The 16,530-nt window shown below is 55.4% G+C and overlaps 1 protein-coding gene across 4 annotated transcripts in view; it reads right to left on the minus strand.

The window, feature by feature from the left end:
- The window catches only part of EBF1 (EBF transcription factor 1), a 396,016-nt gene that overhangs the window by 23,187 nt on the left and 356,299 nt on the right, over window positions 1–16,530 (minus strand). For all 4 annotated transcript variants that reach the window (XM_055129018.1, XM_055129017.1, XM_055129016.1 and 1 more), the window contains exon 11: window positions 5,986–6,074. In XM_055129018.1, the coding sequence (XP_054984993.1) occupies window positions 5,986–6,074 (89 nt within the window). The remainder of the gene's footprint in view (window positions 1–5,985; window positions 6,075–16,530) is intronic.

The following is a 16,530-nucleotide window of genomic DNA, read 5'->3' on the forward strand; positions in this document are numbered from 1 at the left end:
TGATTACCTCTGCGCCTCCCCCACCTCTGATCCCCACCCTGCCTGCCCGCCCCCCACCAAAGGGGTCTCTCCACACCCCCAGAATCACTCTGGCACCTCCCTCCTGACACCTGCTGGAATGAAACGTTCACCCCTCTGCTCCGTGGTGGGCACGTTGGAAGAGCCGCACCCCCCCCCAAACCACACACACACACACACACACACACACACACACACACACACACAACCCCCCCCACCTCAACCCTTCCCCTCCGAGGGCAGTTAGAGGCAAGCACTTAAAATACTGTGATCACTTACAGTAGATTAGAATTTTTTATTGGTGCCGTGTTGCCATAACAACACGAAGACAGCAGATGACTTAAGCGCAAGCTTGCAACGCGCAAGGCTGCTCATCTGGCAGTTAAAATGAATCCAGTTCATTTCACAAGTTTCCCATATGGACTCTTAGTGTATGGTAATGAGGCGGCCATATGGTGAGGGAGAGGCCCGGAGAACAATTGGGTTCCAGGCCCCGGGTGGGGTGGGACGTGGAGGGGAGGGAGGGGGAGCCCTGGGTGAGAGCCTAGGGGGCTCTGCGCGCTCGGGGATCCGAGGTGGGGTGGCGGTCCACTTGGGTTTCTGTCTGGGGTGGGGGGGGGTGTTGGCCCGGAGTCTCCTCACCCATGTTCTCCCAACGTAACGTCGCCGGCACGGCGTGACAGTCATCTTGCAAATTTTGCCATCTCATTCATCACCAACTGTCAGCCGTGTTTGCAAATCTGACTTGCGAGATCTCTTAAATGTGTTGTTCTTAAAAGGCAACAGTACTAAGTTTTTTAAGACAAAGTGCAGGGAAATTTAAGCTCTTGTGACAAGCAGAGACATTAGCAGTAATCATTTTAAAAACACTCGCATCTTTGGCCCGCATGTTTAGCTGTAAATAATGCTAGAATGTATAAAAGCTTTAAGGTAAAAAAAAAAGTAATAAATACTTTTTTTTTATTATGTTTTTGTAAAGAATGAAAAATGCAGCGAGCCGGATTAGGCGCACACGCGCACGCGCGAGCGCTCTCTGCGTGGCCAACGTATAGAGACGGATGGCGTCGCGCGCGCCTCGCTGCTAACCAGGCCGGGCGCGGGCGAGGCCGGCTGGAGACGGAGGCTGGGAAGTCAATTCTGTCGCATACATGCTTCATAAAAGATGAATATAAATGCATTAGTTAGACACGGTGAGCTAAATTAGAAGGTCAGGCAGGGCTGGGAGGGCTGAAAAATCACACCACCAATGAGTGTAATTACTCTTTTTTAAGTCTATTAAGTGGTGTTGTTCTATCGAGGCTCAGGGGTATGGGACATGAAGAACAAGATAAAGTAATGTGTATTTATTACTCCCACAGGATCAATTTACCAGATATTTTCAGCTCCATAAAGCAAAATACACAAATGCCGCCTTTGTTACTTTTCCTCAAACCGCGTGATTTTCTCTCAAAACAGCGAGCCTGGTGCTTGGGGGGACGTGGGGCGGGTCTGGCGCTCTTGGTGGGGGTCCCCAGGCCCCTGCCAGAGGGCACCCGGGAGCAGGCTGGCAGGGCCGGGGGGCAGGACAGAGAAAGCTCTCCCCGGGCCTGGGGGTCTTCGGAATCAGGGGTCCCCCGCACTGCCCAGTGGTGTGGTCCCTTGGAGCCAGGCGGTGCCCACTGGCCGGTGACCAGCGGAAGGATACTTGCCATATGCCCACATGCCCACCCTCGGCAGCCCCTCGCAGCGCCCCTCGGCGTGAGTGGGGTTACCCAAGACGGGGCCCACCCAGCACTCGGAGGCAGCTGCTCGCACTCAGTTCCCACACGCCTCTCTCCCGAGTGTGAGGGATGGGGTGGGGGGAGCTGCGGGGACAGGGGTCCGCCCTGAGCGCCCGAGAGGCTTGGCCACACTCAGCTGCCTGGGGCTCTGGTGGGCCAGGTGGGCCGTGCGTGAGGCCTTGGAGAGTGGACCTGGGGTCCTCCAGGCCCACACCTCTCCCCTTGACCAATGGCCACCCTGCCCCTCCCGCCAGGCTGGTGAGTCACGCACTGAAGCAGCCCTCTTCCTCCTCCTCCTCCTTGTCCTCTTCCTCCTCCTCCTCCTCCTCTTCCTTGTCCTCTTCCTCCTCCTCCTCCTCCTCCTCCTCCTCCTCCTTGTCCTCTTCCTCCTCCTCCTCCTCCTTGTCCTCTTCCTCCTCCTCTTCCTCTTCTTGTCCTCCTCTTCTCCTCCTCTTCCTCTTTCTCGTCCTCCTCTTCTCCTCCTTTACCTCTTCCTCCTCCTCCTCCTCCTCATCGTCCTCCTATTCCTTGTCCTCTTCCTCCTCCTCCTCCTCCTCGTCGTCCTCCTCTTCCTTGTCCTCTTCCTCCTCCTCCTCTTCTCCTCCTCTTCCTCTTCCTCGTCCTCCTCTTCTCCTCCTTTTCCTCTTCCTCCTCCTCATCCTCCTCCTCTTCCTCCTCCTCTTCCTCCTCCTCCTCCTCCTCCTCCTTGTCCTCTTCCTCCTCCTCCTCCTTGTCCTCTTCCTCCTCCTCTTCCTCTTCTTGTCCTCCTCTTCTCCTCCTCTTCCTCTTTCTCGTCCTCCTCTTCTCCTCCTTTACCTCTTCCTCCTCCTCCTCCTCCTCATCGTCCTCCTATTCCTTGTCCTCTTCCTCCTCCTCCTCCTCCTCCTCGTCGTCCTCCTCTTCCTTGTCCTCTTCCTCCTCCTCCTCTTCTCCTCCTCTTCCTCTTCCTCGTCCTCCTCTTCTCCTCCTTTTCCTCTTCCTCCTCCTCATCCTCCTCCTCTTCCTCCTCCTCTTCCTCCTCCTCCTCCTCCTCCTTGTCCTCTTCCTCCTCCTCCTCCTCCTCCTCTTCCTCCTCCTCTTCCTTGTCCTCTTCCTCCTCCTCTTCTCCTCTTCCTCCTCCTCCTCTTCTCCTCCTCTTCCTCTTCCTCTTCTTTCTTGTCCTCCTCCTCCTCTTCCTTCTCCTCTTCCTTGTCCTACTCCTCCTCTTCCTCCTCCTCTTCTTCATTGTCCTCTTCCTCCTCCTCCTTCTCCTCTTCTTCCTCCTCCTCCTCTTCCTCTTCCTCTTCCTCCTCCCCTTCTCCTCCTCTTCCTCTTCCTCCTCCTCTTCTCCTCCCCTTCTCCTCTTCCTCCTCCTCCTCTTCCTCCTCCTCTTCTCATCCTCCTCCTCCTCCTCCTCCTCTTTCTTGTCCTTCTCCTCCTTCTCTTCCTTCTCCTCTTCCTCATCCTATTCCTCTTCTTTCTCATCCTACTCCTCCTCTTCCTCCTCCTCCTCTTTCTCCTCTTCCTCCTCCTCCTCCTCCTCCTCCTCCTCCTCCTCCTCCTCCTCCTCCTCCTCCCCGCACATGTGAAAGGCACCCAGGGCGGCATCATCACAGCATTGCCCACCAGACCATCCTGCATCTCACCCTGATGGTGACCACCAGGGGCCAAGTCACACACATTGACGCGAGTGGCGTGCTCTCATTCTCGGTCATTCTCAGGTGGGGGAACACAGGAACAGGCGGCCTGTACTCCTGGCTTCTCGTGAGAGGGGGGTGCCCCCAAAAACCCGTGGTCACAGGGGCCCTGGAGAAAGCACCAGCCCTTGGGGGACAAAGGCCTATTCTTGCGGGAAGTCGTGCGCGGCCGCCGGAGCAGTCTCCCAACCCCCACCCCCGATGACGGGACGCTCGGGGCACGGCATGAATCTGGCTTTGTCTATTCACAGACATCGGCACTCCATAAAGTGGGGTCTGTTTGGGAAGGTGTGTGGTCCCCGACGCTCGCTCTGACACCATCGCTCCCGTTGGACAAACATGGGCCAGGACTCAGAGACGGGCTGAGCCCCGCATGTCCCCCTGCGACGGCCGGGCAGACGGACAGATGGACAGACGAACAAATGGACGGTGGTGGGAGCCCAAGTGGGCCACGTCGGCCAGGACCCAGATTGTTTGCTGCATTGCAGGCCTGGGACGGGCACATGTAGGGGTGTCCCCCGGGCCCCCACTGTGGCCTCGGGTGGCTCACCCCAGACCGGGGAGAGACCTGCTGGGAGTTTGACCACACCGGCCACCGGGGACCCAAGACATGTGCCAGGGCAGGACGCAGGACACAGCTACAGGCTTTTCTTTTCTTTTCTTTTTGCTTTTTGGGTCACACCCGGCGATGCACAGGGGTTACTCCTAGGAATTACTCCTGGCGGTGCTCGGGGGACCCCATGGGATGCTGGGAATCGAACCCGGGTCGGCCGCGTGCAAGGCAAACGCCCTCCCTGCTGTGCTGTCGCTCCAGCCCCACGTCTGCAGGCTTTGCGTGACCATAAAAGGGTTTCGGAAAGTGAGTCCACATGCCTCCAGGCTCCCGTCCTGCTTCGGCCGCCTCCCTGGGAGCAGGCAAAGTACCACCCTGTTCCTCTAGAGGGGCCAGCACCCGGCACAGACCCAGCAAGGGCCAGTTCCTCTGCCTGGGACGCCGGCCTCGAATCCTGGGGGCATGTCCCCAGCCCACACCCCACGCATATGAAGACACGGAGTGATGGATGGAAACCATAGAGCTCTGCTGACACCCCTCCAGCGCCCCCCTGCCCCCCGCTCCCCCATCCCACGGTGTGTCCCTGCCAGCCCAGTGTGTCCTGAGACAGTGCGATGGGAACCCAGGAGAGACGGAGGCCCGGACGGATCAACACAGAAGCAAAACCGGGGCTGGAGCCAGAAGCACCCTGGTCCTGAGTTCCACCCTCGCTGAGCACCCCCGTTCCTCCCCGCACAGCCCCTCTCCTCCACAGTTTAAACAGGCGCCTTTACAGGTGGGCCTGCAGGAGACACAGATAAGGGTCTGGCCTGACCCCCGGGGCTTCCTCGTGCCCCCCCTAAAGGTGCTGACCAGGCCTGGACACTGCGTTTGCCCCCAGAGAGAGACAGCACAGAGGCTGCACAGGAGAGTATCACGTGGGTCCCCCAAGAAATCAAAGCAACCCCACCCCACCCTCCAGGCCCCCGTCACACTCCAAGGACAGAGCAGGGGCAGAGCGGCCAGTGACCCTCCCTGGGGGAACGTTCCCCGTGAGTTCGGAGGGGGGACAGGGCCAGGAGGAGCGAGCTGCCGAGCCGGGGTCATGAGGCCAAGGGGGTCTTCCTGGATAGGGGGGCTCAGGGCAGCGGGGGACCCTGGGCAGGTGGGGAGCAGTTCCCCCGCCCCCCGCAGCAGCGGGCAGAACCAGGCTGGACTCCAGGTTCACTTAAGTGGCCACACTGGCCAGCTGAAGGGCCCAGAGGGCAGGCGTTGGGCCGGGCAGCCCCGTGCCAAGGAGGGCACCATCCTGCTGTCACTTGCCCTGCCCGGACCCACCTCTGCCTCCACCTCGAGTACCCGGGAAGGGATTTTCCTCCTCTGAGTCGTCACAGACACGGGCTGGCCGGGGCCCAGGGCACCCGGCCCGTTCTTCTCCTGCTGCCAGGGCACGAGCTGCTCCTTCACAGTGCTCCCCAGCCCATGTGCCCACAGCCACACACAGACACAGACACAGACACACACACACACCAGTCCCATGGCAGGGCGCTGGGGGTCCATTTGCGACTAGAGCAACTAGAGCAACTATGGGTTGTGTCCAGGGCCAGGGTGACCAGACTGATGCGGGGGGGCAGGGCTGCCTACTCCCCCCCTGCGATGGGTTTCTTTGGAGTTCTGGCCTTACTGGACAGGGGGGACGGAGGGCCCCCTGCTCCCCGCCTCCCCATGGCAGGAGGGAGTGACACAGGGCCGAGCAGAGACCCCAGGCCAGTGGCCTCCGTGCGGTGACCTCGGGCACGGGTGACCTGGTGTCCCCCTGCCCGCATCTCGGGCCCACGCGGCAACGACACTCAGGCCCTTGTGTGCCCGCCGGGGGCCACATTTGCTGGCCCCTCTGGGAGTCCACCCCTCTGGACTCGCTAGCCGCCCCCCCCCTCCCACTGCCATGTGAAGACTCCCTGCCCACGGAAGAGGCAGAGGAGAGCCCCTCCCCCCTTACCTTTGGCAAACGTTCGGGGTCGCCGGGATGCCGAGGGATGACCTTCTGTAGCCTCTGGAAACCGTAGTCGATGGTGGGTTCGTTCAGCGCTGCAAGGAAGAGGGCACACGGTCAGAGCCATTTCCGGCCAAGGTCAGGAGGCGGAGGTGGCCCCGGGGTCTGCCTCTGAAGGGTACCCTCAAGCCTCTGCCCCCTCTCCCGGTCAGCCATGACCACCCCCTACTCCCCCCAACACACACACTGTATCACTGTATCACTGCCAGCCCATTGCTCATCGATTTGCTCAAGCGGGCACCAGTGACGTCTCCATGGTGAGACTTGCTGTGACTGTTTTTGGCATATCGAATATGCCACGGGGAGCTTGCCAGGCTCTGCCGTGCGGGTGGGATACTCTCAGTAGCTTGCTGGGCTCTCTGAGAGGGGCGGAGGAATCAAACCCGGGTCTGCCGTGTGCAAGGCAAACGCCCTACCTGTGCTGTGCGCTATCACTCCAGCCCACATACACTTAAAAAAAAAAAGAGAGAGAGAGAGAGACCAACACTGGCCTTGACCTCTGCTCTCCTGGCCCGCCCTATGCCCCGGAAGTGATTGGCAAAGGGCCCTGGCTGGGAGGGTGGAGGGGTCACCAAGTGAGAAGCTGGGGGGAAATGCTGCCGGGCTTCGAGGGGGGTGTTTACAGACCCTACACCAGGAGGTGGCCAGCGCCCAGCTGGCTCGAGGGGCAGCAGGGCTCTGATCCAAGGCCCCTCCCCCTCACACCCCTCCCCCTCCCCCGCAACACCAGTCTGGAGTGAAGAGAAGGACTCAGCCTCTTGGTTTGGGTTGTGTTTTCGGGGTTTCTTCTGGGGGAGGAGGACATTTGACGATGCTCAGGGCTGACTCCTGGCTCTGCACCCAGGGATCATTCCTGCTGGTGCTCGAGGACCCTATGGGATGCCGGGGATGGAACCCAGGTGACTGACTGTGTGTCGGGCAAACGCCCTCCCTGCTGTGCTATCACTCACGCCTCCCCCCTCCTCCAGCCTCATCAAAATAAGCAGGAAAGTAGAGCAGTCTTTGGAGGTCCTGGGCCAAAGTTCCTCACCACCACCCTCTCTCTCTCTCATGGCCCCAGAATAACGCATGGCCAGAGAGGAGCCAGGCCCTTCCTGGGCGCTAGGGTCCCTCCTCTAAGTGGGGGGGTCAGGGAACTGTTTCCTTTCTCTCTTTTTGCTTTCTTTTTCATTTTTCCCCCCACCATGACCACATCTTCTCTCCCACGCTGGATAAAAAGACAGTCTTTGTTGCTCTGACATTCAGCTATACATTAGAAAACAAGTTGCCACTTGCTTTACTTAAAATGCATTTCCATTAACCTAAATTTTAAAAGTAAGATTTGCACTACTACTAACTTTAAAAAACTGTATTAAATTCAAATAGGTCCCAAGGCTAATGGAGGCAATTTGTACACTACCCCAAACTGGCTGGCCCGCTTTTCAAAATACAGGTATGATAATCTTGTGGTTTTAAAAGGACATTTAAATTGAAAGACTGTGAATTTAGTACATAATTATACCAATAGAACCCTTTAACTTGTCAACTTGTAAATCTAAAAGGCTATCAATCATTTCTAAAGAGGAAATAAACCTTAAAATTCTTTGATTGACAGTGCTTACTTTTTATGTAAGAAAAAACGGAGGGAAAAAAATGCTGCATAAAGTGGTCAGAAATCCATTTACAAAAGTACATTGTTTTACATAGGTGAGTAAAAAGCCAATAATTACACCTCCAAAAGAAACATAAATCAGAGTAAGTACTTTCTCCTCACTTGTATATCTTAAGTTGGAGTGAACTTCGGGTAACTTTTTATTCAAAAGATTTTTTCTCCTCCAAATGCAATGCTTGTTGAGCTTGCTAATAGAGTAGCATTTTCATTTAAGATAATGTAATCATTTTTGCAAATATGAGATTTAGCCATCTCCCCTACCTTCCAAACAGTAAACTTTCAACTTGTCTCTTGTGGAAATTAGCGGAAATTACACCCAGGTGTACCAAATCTCTTTCTCCCTACTAGTATATGAGTTAAAGCACAATATTTATCATTCCTCCCATTTTATGAATTACTTTTCTAAACCCTGGAGAAGATTTTTTTCCTTTTTTTTTTCAAATTAGACTGAGAGAGAGAAGTAGTGCTCTTTATGCAGGGAAGCTGGCTGTCGTAAAATCCACGGCATTTAATCACGAAATACAAGAGACACCTGAGCCGGAGACCCCCAGCCACCCCCACCCATCACCCTAATTGCCAACAAAGAGGCTTAACCATAAAAATAGCTTTTATGACAATTAAATGATACATTTGAATACCCAGAGCCGTATTTCAGCGCCCTGAAAATTCTAATTCTTGGTTTCAACGTTTCAGTCTGTGCCGCCAATAAAATGTGAATTGTTGACGACCCACCCCTTCAGGTGTTTGCATGATGAATTAATTCCTAGTGAATCAAGAACCCTTCACGGTGGTGGTTAATTGAGTGACTGTCTGATGGGGCGGGCGGTGAGGGGGGGGGAAAGAGGGGAGACGGATGTGTTTTTCAGGTAACACAAACAAGGCACAGCAGAACGCCCAACACTGAAATGTCCACAATTGAAAGACCCCATCCAAATGACCGAAGGGGCTACAGTTACAGAGCCAAGAAGTCAATCTGCTGCTCCCGTGAGTAATGGAATCAGACATTTTAAACTCATTATTCAAAGACGAAAATAAGCATCTCGTCCACGGGAGTATATACGGTGCCAGAGGAAACATCCCACGGTAAAAAAACCAAGGTTTTTACGCGCGGCAGTCTGCGCTCACGTTTCAGTATTAAGATCCCTGCCCTCTGCTTCAATGGGGGAGTATTATTAGAGGACCCTGGACTGTGGACAAGACCAAAACCACAGATGCACAGGACAAAAGTCCTCACCCCAAATTCAGAGGTGCCCAAAGATTTCCCTGCACTCACGAGAGAAAGAAAAGGAAACCAATGACTTTGTGGGGCGGTGCCACCTGATGAGGGGTAGGAAGGACTTCCGAACAAAAACCAGCCTGAATGAGAAGTTGGGGTGAAGGAAGGCAGGCGTGCCCCTTGTGGGGGGGGGGATAGAGCTCAGGCCGCACCCCAATCTTCAGGGCACGGAACACAACCCACAGCAGCACGTGACGTGAGATAAGGCTCAATTACTCTTTTTCCAACAAATCAATGAGTGAGGAGGAGGAAAACGTGTGTGTGTGTGTTCGAGTGTGTGTGTGTGTGTGTGTGAGAGAGAGAGAGAGAGAGAGAGAGAGAGAGAGAGAGAGAGAGAGAGAAACACCTAATAATAGTTATTTCTAAGAAGTGGATCTTTAAAGTGCTTTGCTTTGTGCTGTGCGTTTCCCTCCAAGTTCCCTGCCATGCACATATATTACATTTATAATCAGAGAAAAAGGTTCCACGCGCAGGCGGCGGTGGCTGCCGCGATGGAATTTGACCCGCTTGTATAAAGTAATGACATAAGAGACGGGGCCTGACAAGCCGCCCGCACCCCCCTTTAATAACCTCACACAGGTTATTACAGACCAGAAGAAAAATAAGTAGTATTCTGGGGGCCAGTTGTATAAATATGTGACTATTCATAAACTGGGAAAATCAACAGCGAGGGACACGGGGAGGAATGGGCAAGAATGGGATATTTATTTCACCAGGAAGGGAGCCGGGCCTCGGGGACATACATCTACCCTGCAAGAATGCCAGAGAGAAAGTTAATCCTTCAGCTAAGCGGCCCCATTGTACTCAGCCATGGGACAAAAAGGGGCCACCACAGAAACGGGGGGCTAATCAATTCCCCCCTCCCCAAAAAAAACAACAACTTGGTCTGGTTCTGAGAATGGAGTGGAGAAAATCATCCCTAACTGGGGTAGTGAACCGCGAGGTAAAGGCACGGGACATCTGAGGCTGAGAGGGAAAGGTGGAGGTGTCAGCCACAGAAGGGAAGAGCAGAGAAGGCCAGAGCCTGGTCCTTCTGCAACCGGCTGGAGGGGAGGGGTGGGGGGAGGGGGCAGGAAAACACGGGGGAAATTTCATCAGAGAGAACAACACGGGACCAATCTGGGCATTCGAAATACCTAGAAGGCTGAACAACCCGTTTTTGCTTCGACCACTGCAGATTTCACGTCCTGAATCCCAGGGGTGAGGGGTGACGCTCATGGGCGGCCCTGCTCTGGGCCTGTGGGGTGCAGCTCAGGCCCCCGGCACCCGCCTCGGGAAGTCCCTGCCCTGGGCTCCCCGGGGTCACTGCTTGTACCCCCCCTTTTCAGACAAAGCTGCTCAAGGAGCCTCACAAACACAGACACTGCTTGGGGCCAGAGTGATAGCACAGCGGGGAGGGCGTTTGCCTTGCACACAGCTGACCCGGGTTTGATCCCTGGCATCCCATAGGGTTCCAGGAGTGATTCCTGAGTGCAGAGCCAGGAGTGACCCCTGTGCATTGTCGGGTGTGAGAAAGAAAAGAAAGAAAGAAAGAAAGAAAGAAAGGAAGGAAGGAAGGAAGGAAGGAAGGAAGGAAGGAAGGAAGGAAGGAAGGAAGGAAGGAAGGAAGGAAGAAAGAAAGAAAGAAAGAGAAAGAAAGAAAGAAAGGAAGGAAGGAAGGAAGGAAGGAAGGAAGGAAGGAAGGAAGGAAGGAAGGAAGGAAGGAAGGAAGGAAGGAAGAAAGGATGGAAGGAAGGAAAGAGAAAGATAGGAAAGAAAGAGAAAGAAGGAAAGAAGGAAAGAAAGAGAGTAAGAAAGAAAGAAAGAAAGAAAGAAAGAAAGAAAGAAAGAAAGAAAGAAAGAAAGAAAGAAAGAAAGAAAGAAAGAAAGGAGAGAGAAAGAAAGGAGGAAAGAGAGAAAGAAGGAAAGAGAGAAAGAAAGAGAAGGAAAGAAAGAGAGAAGGAAAGAAAAAGAAAAGAGAAAGAAAGAAAGAAAGAAAGAAAGAAAGAAAGACAGAGAGAGAGAGAAAGAGAAAGAGAAAGAGAAAGAGAAAGAGAAAGAGAAAGAAAGAAAATTAAACACAGACACTGCGGGGGAGAGTAAGCAGGACCTCAGGGCCTCAGGAATTGGAGCGGTGGACACAGTTCCTAGGGTGCGGTGCTGCCCCACCACCGGGAGATTGGGCTCTAGGGGACCCTGGAGAAGGGGCACAGCTGCAGCCAAGGACTCGGAGCTGATTAAGAGGAAAAAAACCCTCCCGAGCTACCACTGCTGGTGCACCCGCCCAGTGAACCCACCAGAACCTTCTCTCTGGCTTTCACCGACAGACTAACGGCTCCTGTCCCCGGTGCCCGAGCACCGGGCCACAAGCGGCAGCTGGGAAAAGATCCAGACTGGCTCTCCGCACGAGGTGGTGGGCTGGGGGATCCACCCTGAGCAGAGGGGCTTGCTGCCCTGGGCTGGAGTCTGGCGGGGTCGGGGGTGCTCTGATACCCTGACACCTACTTCACAAACCCACCAAGAAGGAAAAACTCTCTTTAAGGGTCTCTGTTGGCACAGGAAGCTCATGCAGAAGACAATCGCTGTGGTTTCCATCAGATAAGTGGGTTCTTCCTGGGGCTGGAGCGATAGCACAGCGGGGAGGACGTTTGCCTTGCATGTGGCTGATCCGGGTTCGATTCCCAGCATCCCATAGAGTCCCCCGAGCACCGCCAGGAGTCATTCCTGAGTGCAGAGCCAGAAGGAACCCTGAGCATCGCCGGGTGTGACCCAAAAAGCAAAAAAAAAAAAAAAAAAAACCAAAAGGCGGGGGGAAAGAGTTATTTGATTTGGAACGGGGGGGGGGGGCCCTTTGGGAGAAACCCCTCCTCCTCCTTCCCTCCCTCCCTCCTCAGCCTCCTGCTGCTGGAATGCTGGCCACAAGCAGGGTGGGAGTAGGGTCCTGCCCCCCTAGATCAGGGGAGGTGCGGAGGGCCCTGGGGGGAGGGGGCGTGTGTGTGTATGTGTATGTGTGTGTGTGTGTGTGTGTGCATGCATGTTTGCGTTGGGGGGTGAAAGGGGGGGTTCAGGGGCCCCAGTCAGGTAAAACCTGACTGGGAACATGAGCTGGAAAGCAGGTGGGGGCCCAGGAGAAGGAAGGAAATAGGGGCCTCGGGGACCACCCTAGCGTTCAGCTGGGAGTGCTGACCCCAGGGCCCAGGGTTGGACAGGAACCGTCTGTCCAGAAGCGAAAGGCATCAGGAGGGGATGGGAGAAAGAATTAAGGCCTGTTGTCTTTCTAAAGGGAGATCACTTTTATGGGTTTTCGTAATCTGAAAGTCATACAGTCTTACTGGATAAAAAGAATTCCCGGAGAAACCCGGGACGGAGGAAAACATTCCCTGCCGGCCAGCTCCCATATAATTGCTATTTAATAAGTACATATCCTTTCAGCTGTTTTCACAACTGCTTTCTATAAACACAGATTATATACGTGGTGATATCCACCTCATTTTTTTTTAATGGCTGGAGCATATTGTATTATACGGGGGACCATAATTCTTGAGACGAGTCTCCTGTTAGTGTGGATATATGAGGTTCTCCCCCCCACACCCCAAATTTTCATTGATTTAAGCAGCGCTGTAATAAACCGCCCTCAGGAGAAAGTTCTGGATAAATAAACATGCACATTTCAAGTCTCCAATACACTTATTTCCTCAGCAGCCGTCCGAAGATTTACTCTTGGATAAGTCAAAGGCATCTCCACGAGGGGCTGGAGCGATAGCACAGCAGGTAGGGCGTTTGCCTTGCATGCGGCCAACCCGAGTTCAAATCCCAGCATCCCATATGGTCCCCTGAGCACCGCCAGGAGTAATTCCTGAGTGCCGAGCCAGGAATAACCCCTGTGCATCACCAGGTGTGACCCAAAAACCTAAAAAAAAAAAAAAGGCATCTCCACGAGAAAGCAGGTTTCTAAGCTGCGGCTTCCTGAACAGGCTGACCGCCCCCTAAAGTCCACAGGCCCTGGGGGGTTCTGGATGGAGGTCAGGACTCTAAGGGATGGGCACATGCCCCAAGACCTGGGCAGCCCCATGCCCAGCTCATACTCAATGGTCAAGGGCTTCTCAGGAATTACCTCCAGATCCTTCCCCATGGACTCAACACAGATGTCAAAGGGGAGGGGAGAGTGAAAACAAGGCACAGAGCGGGCCGGCCCGACACCCCTGCGTGGACGAGCTCTGGGCTCATCCGTCCCAGGATCTCGCTGTGGTTCCTTCCTTTGCCCCCCTGGGGATCAGAGACGCAGCCTTCGGGGAGAGCCCGGATCCCCTTGGCAGGCCGTCGGGAAACGGGTCCTAGGACCTCCGCTGTCTTTCCTCCAGGTCACCCGCCAACACCCAGCCCCCCTAGCTCTGGGGCAGAGAGCAGGCAGCACTTGGAATCTCCCCCACACCCAGGGCATCTAGAAACTGCATTTTCTTATTTTTCACCCCCCTCAGCTTTTTGGGTCACACCCAGTGATGCTCAGGGCTGACTCTCGGCTCTGCACTCAGGAATCACTCCTGGTGGTGCTCGGGGGACCCTATGGGAGGCTGGGGATTGAACCCCGGTCAGCCACATGCAAGGTAAACGTTCTCTCTGCTGTGCAATGGCTCTTGGCTGCAAAACTGCACCTTTTTTGGGGAGGGGAGGGGAGCGGATTCACACCCAGTGATGCTCAGGGGTTACTCCTGGCTCTGCACTCAGGAATCACTCCTGGCAGTACTTGGAAGACCCTGTGGGATGCCGGGGACTGAACCTGGGTCAGTCACATGCAAGGCAAACGTCCTCCCTGCTGTATTATCACTCTAGCCCCCCAAAACTGACCCTTCGCAATCTGCTCCAAAGACCCGAGCTGGGCTCCCCAGATGGATGGTTTGAGAAGTTTAGAGCCCCACCGCGCTGTTAGGGTCCATACACCCACCTTATTTCAGACAGTGACTTGGGGAGAGGGTAAGGGAAGCTTTTCTCCAGAAACAGACAGGACTGCCAGGGCCCTCGGGGCTGGGGTGGGGCTGGGGGAGAGAGATGCGGTGAGAGGCTTGAGTGGCAGCTGAAATGGGACCCTTGCCTTGGCACCTCGGATGCACAGAAAACAGCCCGGACCTCCTGGCTTCCACCCGGAACTCCCAACACAGATGCAAGTTGAAAACAAAGATTAAATTCCCCGCACCAAAGCTCAAAAAAAAAAAAAAACCCAACCTTTTTAAGATACCTATATATAGATAGATGCGTGGCGAGAGAGGGGGCTTTCATTCTTTTTCATGTTTTTTTTTTTTTTTTTTAACAATTTGGGTCATTTCTGATCATGGTTCCGAGTCAGCTTTGTTCATTTGAGCCGGGAGAGGACTGTGGCCACTCTGTGATGGGAGATGATGTTTCCAAGGACAGGAGGCCAGTCCACTAGGCTCTCTGGACATTTGGGGAAGAATCCCCGGTTTCCCCTCCTAACCCACACCTCAGCCTGCCTGATGTTAGGGGAGTGATATATTCCTGCTAGAATCGTTTCTTCACCGAGCGTTTTGACCATCACCGTGAGGCAGGGGGTCGAGTCCCCCCAGCCTGGCTGAGCACACCCTCCCCCCCCGCCGTTTCCCTGCGTGCCCACCCCGGCGAGCGCCTGACACGGTGCTTCTATCATCCGGGGAGTGCTCCGAATGAGCTTAGAACAGCAATTGCCGGGAATAGGCAGGCGATAAACCGCATTGATTTAACACATCTTGTTTTCAATCATGCTTGGATTTTCTGAGCACGCATTTTTCCTGTACTGCGGCTTGTAGCTTTTATCTGACGAGCTGATCCCTTTTCACGGGAAAATGAAAAGGTCGCACAATGAGACACGGTTTACTGGAACTTGAACACGCACCAAGGCAAGTATTTTAGATAAATACTGTCAGACAGAGCGGAGCTGAATTCCAACAACACAATTGCCGACCAACAATGCTTAGGACTCCCCGAGAACAAGCGACCAGAGACTTTAGGGCGCTCAGCGGGGGGGGGGGGGGAACAGTGCGCAGAGGCGGGCTCTCGGGAGATGGTGAGAAACTCTCGCCTGGGCTGCACGCGTGCACGGCCCACCCGGTGCCCCGGGTCTGGGCTCGGCGCCTAACGTGTCGTTGCTAATGGCCCAGGTGGAGGGGGCAGCTCAGCCCTCCAGCCACCAGCACAGACAGCGCTGACCCCTGCCTCTAAGCTGGGTCCCAAAAGAGGTAGATAATCAAGCCCCGAACAGGTCAAGGGGATGGGGGAGGGGAAGGCAGGGACACCGCCCACGCCCAAACTGCCAGAAATCAGAGCTGACCACCCAGTGTGGCCCCGGGGAACTCAGCCGGCGGTCACTGTCATCCCGTTGCTCATTGATTTGCTCGAGCGGGCACCAGTAACGTCTCTCATTGGGAGACTTATTGTTACTGTTTTTGGCATATCCAATACGCACGGGTAGCTTGCCAGGCTCTGCTATGCGGGCTCGATACTCTCGGTAGCTTGCCGGGCTCTCCGAGAGGGACGGAGGAATCGAACCCGGTTAGGCTGGGTGAAAGGCGAACGCCCAACCGCTGTGCTATCGCTCCAACCCCCAGCAGGCGATACTGGGCAAAAAGACCCTCCCCACCGGCCTGAAAGCGCCCTCCTGTCCAGGGACCCCCATGGTGGCCACTGCAACTGCCGGAGTCCAGGATCTCCTGCCCCTTCCCACACATCCTGTCTTCTGCCTGCTCCAAAGCTTCCAGAATTTTCTCTGACTCCCGGGGCCTGGTTCCCAGCAGCCTTTATGGGCAGCCCTGATGGCCAAAGCCACGCCCAGCAGGACAGTCACATCTTAGCAGGTCAGCCTTCTCGGGGCAGGGTTGCAGGGGGAGGGGGGGACTAGCAAACAAACAAATCAGAGAACTTCAGGTGAGGGAAAAAATTGCATCCAGGTCTGTGCATGTCCCGCCAAGGCCCACAACGCCTCACTGGCCAGATGTGCAACCCTGTGGGTACCAACGAGCTTCTCGGGGGCCCTGAAGCCAGGCCGAATGGTCCAGCTGTCACCCTCATGCCCCAGCCGGGGGCGGGGGGGGGGCCCGACCAGCCCCTGAGTCCCGGGGTGTCGGCTCAGCTCTGCAAAGCTCCCAAAGGTGCGGAGTCTCTAATGCCTGGTCTGCGGCCCCCGGTCAGGCCAGTGGGCACCAGTGTCTTTCCCAGTGACCGCACCTGTCCCGAGGGCCCATGGGGGACAGGCGTGGCAGATCCGGCCATGCCACTTGGCAAATCTGGGGACACGGCCTCCCCACCCTTGTCCCCCCCCCCCGTCAGGACAGCTCAGAGTGGGCAGCCGAGAGCCCCACATAGCCCTTCTCAAGCTTCTGCCTCAGGGCTGGCTCTCGGGGGGCACACCAGTGGCCAGGCCCACCCCAGTGGGACTAACCCGGGCCAGCTCTGAGCTGAGGCGCTCGCATTCTCTCTCTCAGTCTTCCTTACCTGTGACAAGACCCTAGGGCAACTGTGTGTTAAATAAGCAAAGGCAGGGGTGGAGTGGGGGAGGCAGGGGGAGGGGCTGGGGGGGCTGGGGGGGTGTGGCCCAACC

Source organism: Sorex araneus, chromosome 2 (assembly GCF_027595985.1).
Source record: "Sorex araneus isolate mSorAra2 chromosome 2, mSorAra2.pri, whole genome shotgun sequence".
Taxonomy (NCBI): domain Eukaryota; kingdom Metazoa; phylum Chordata; class Mammalia; order Eulipotyphla; family Soricidae; genus Sorex; species Sorex araneus.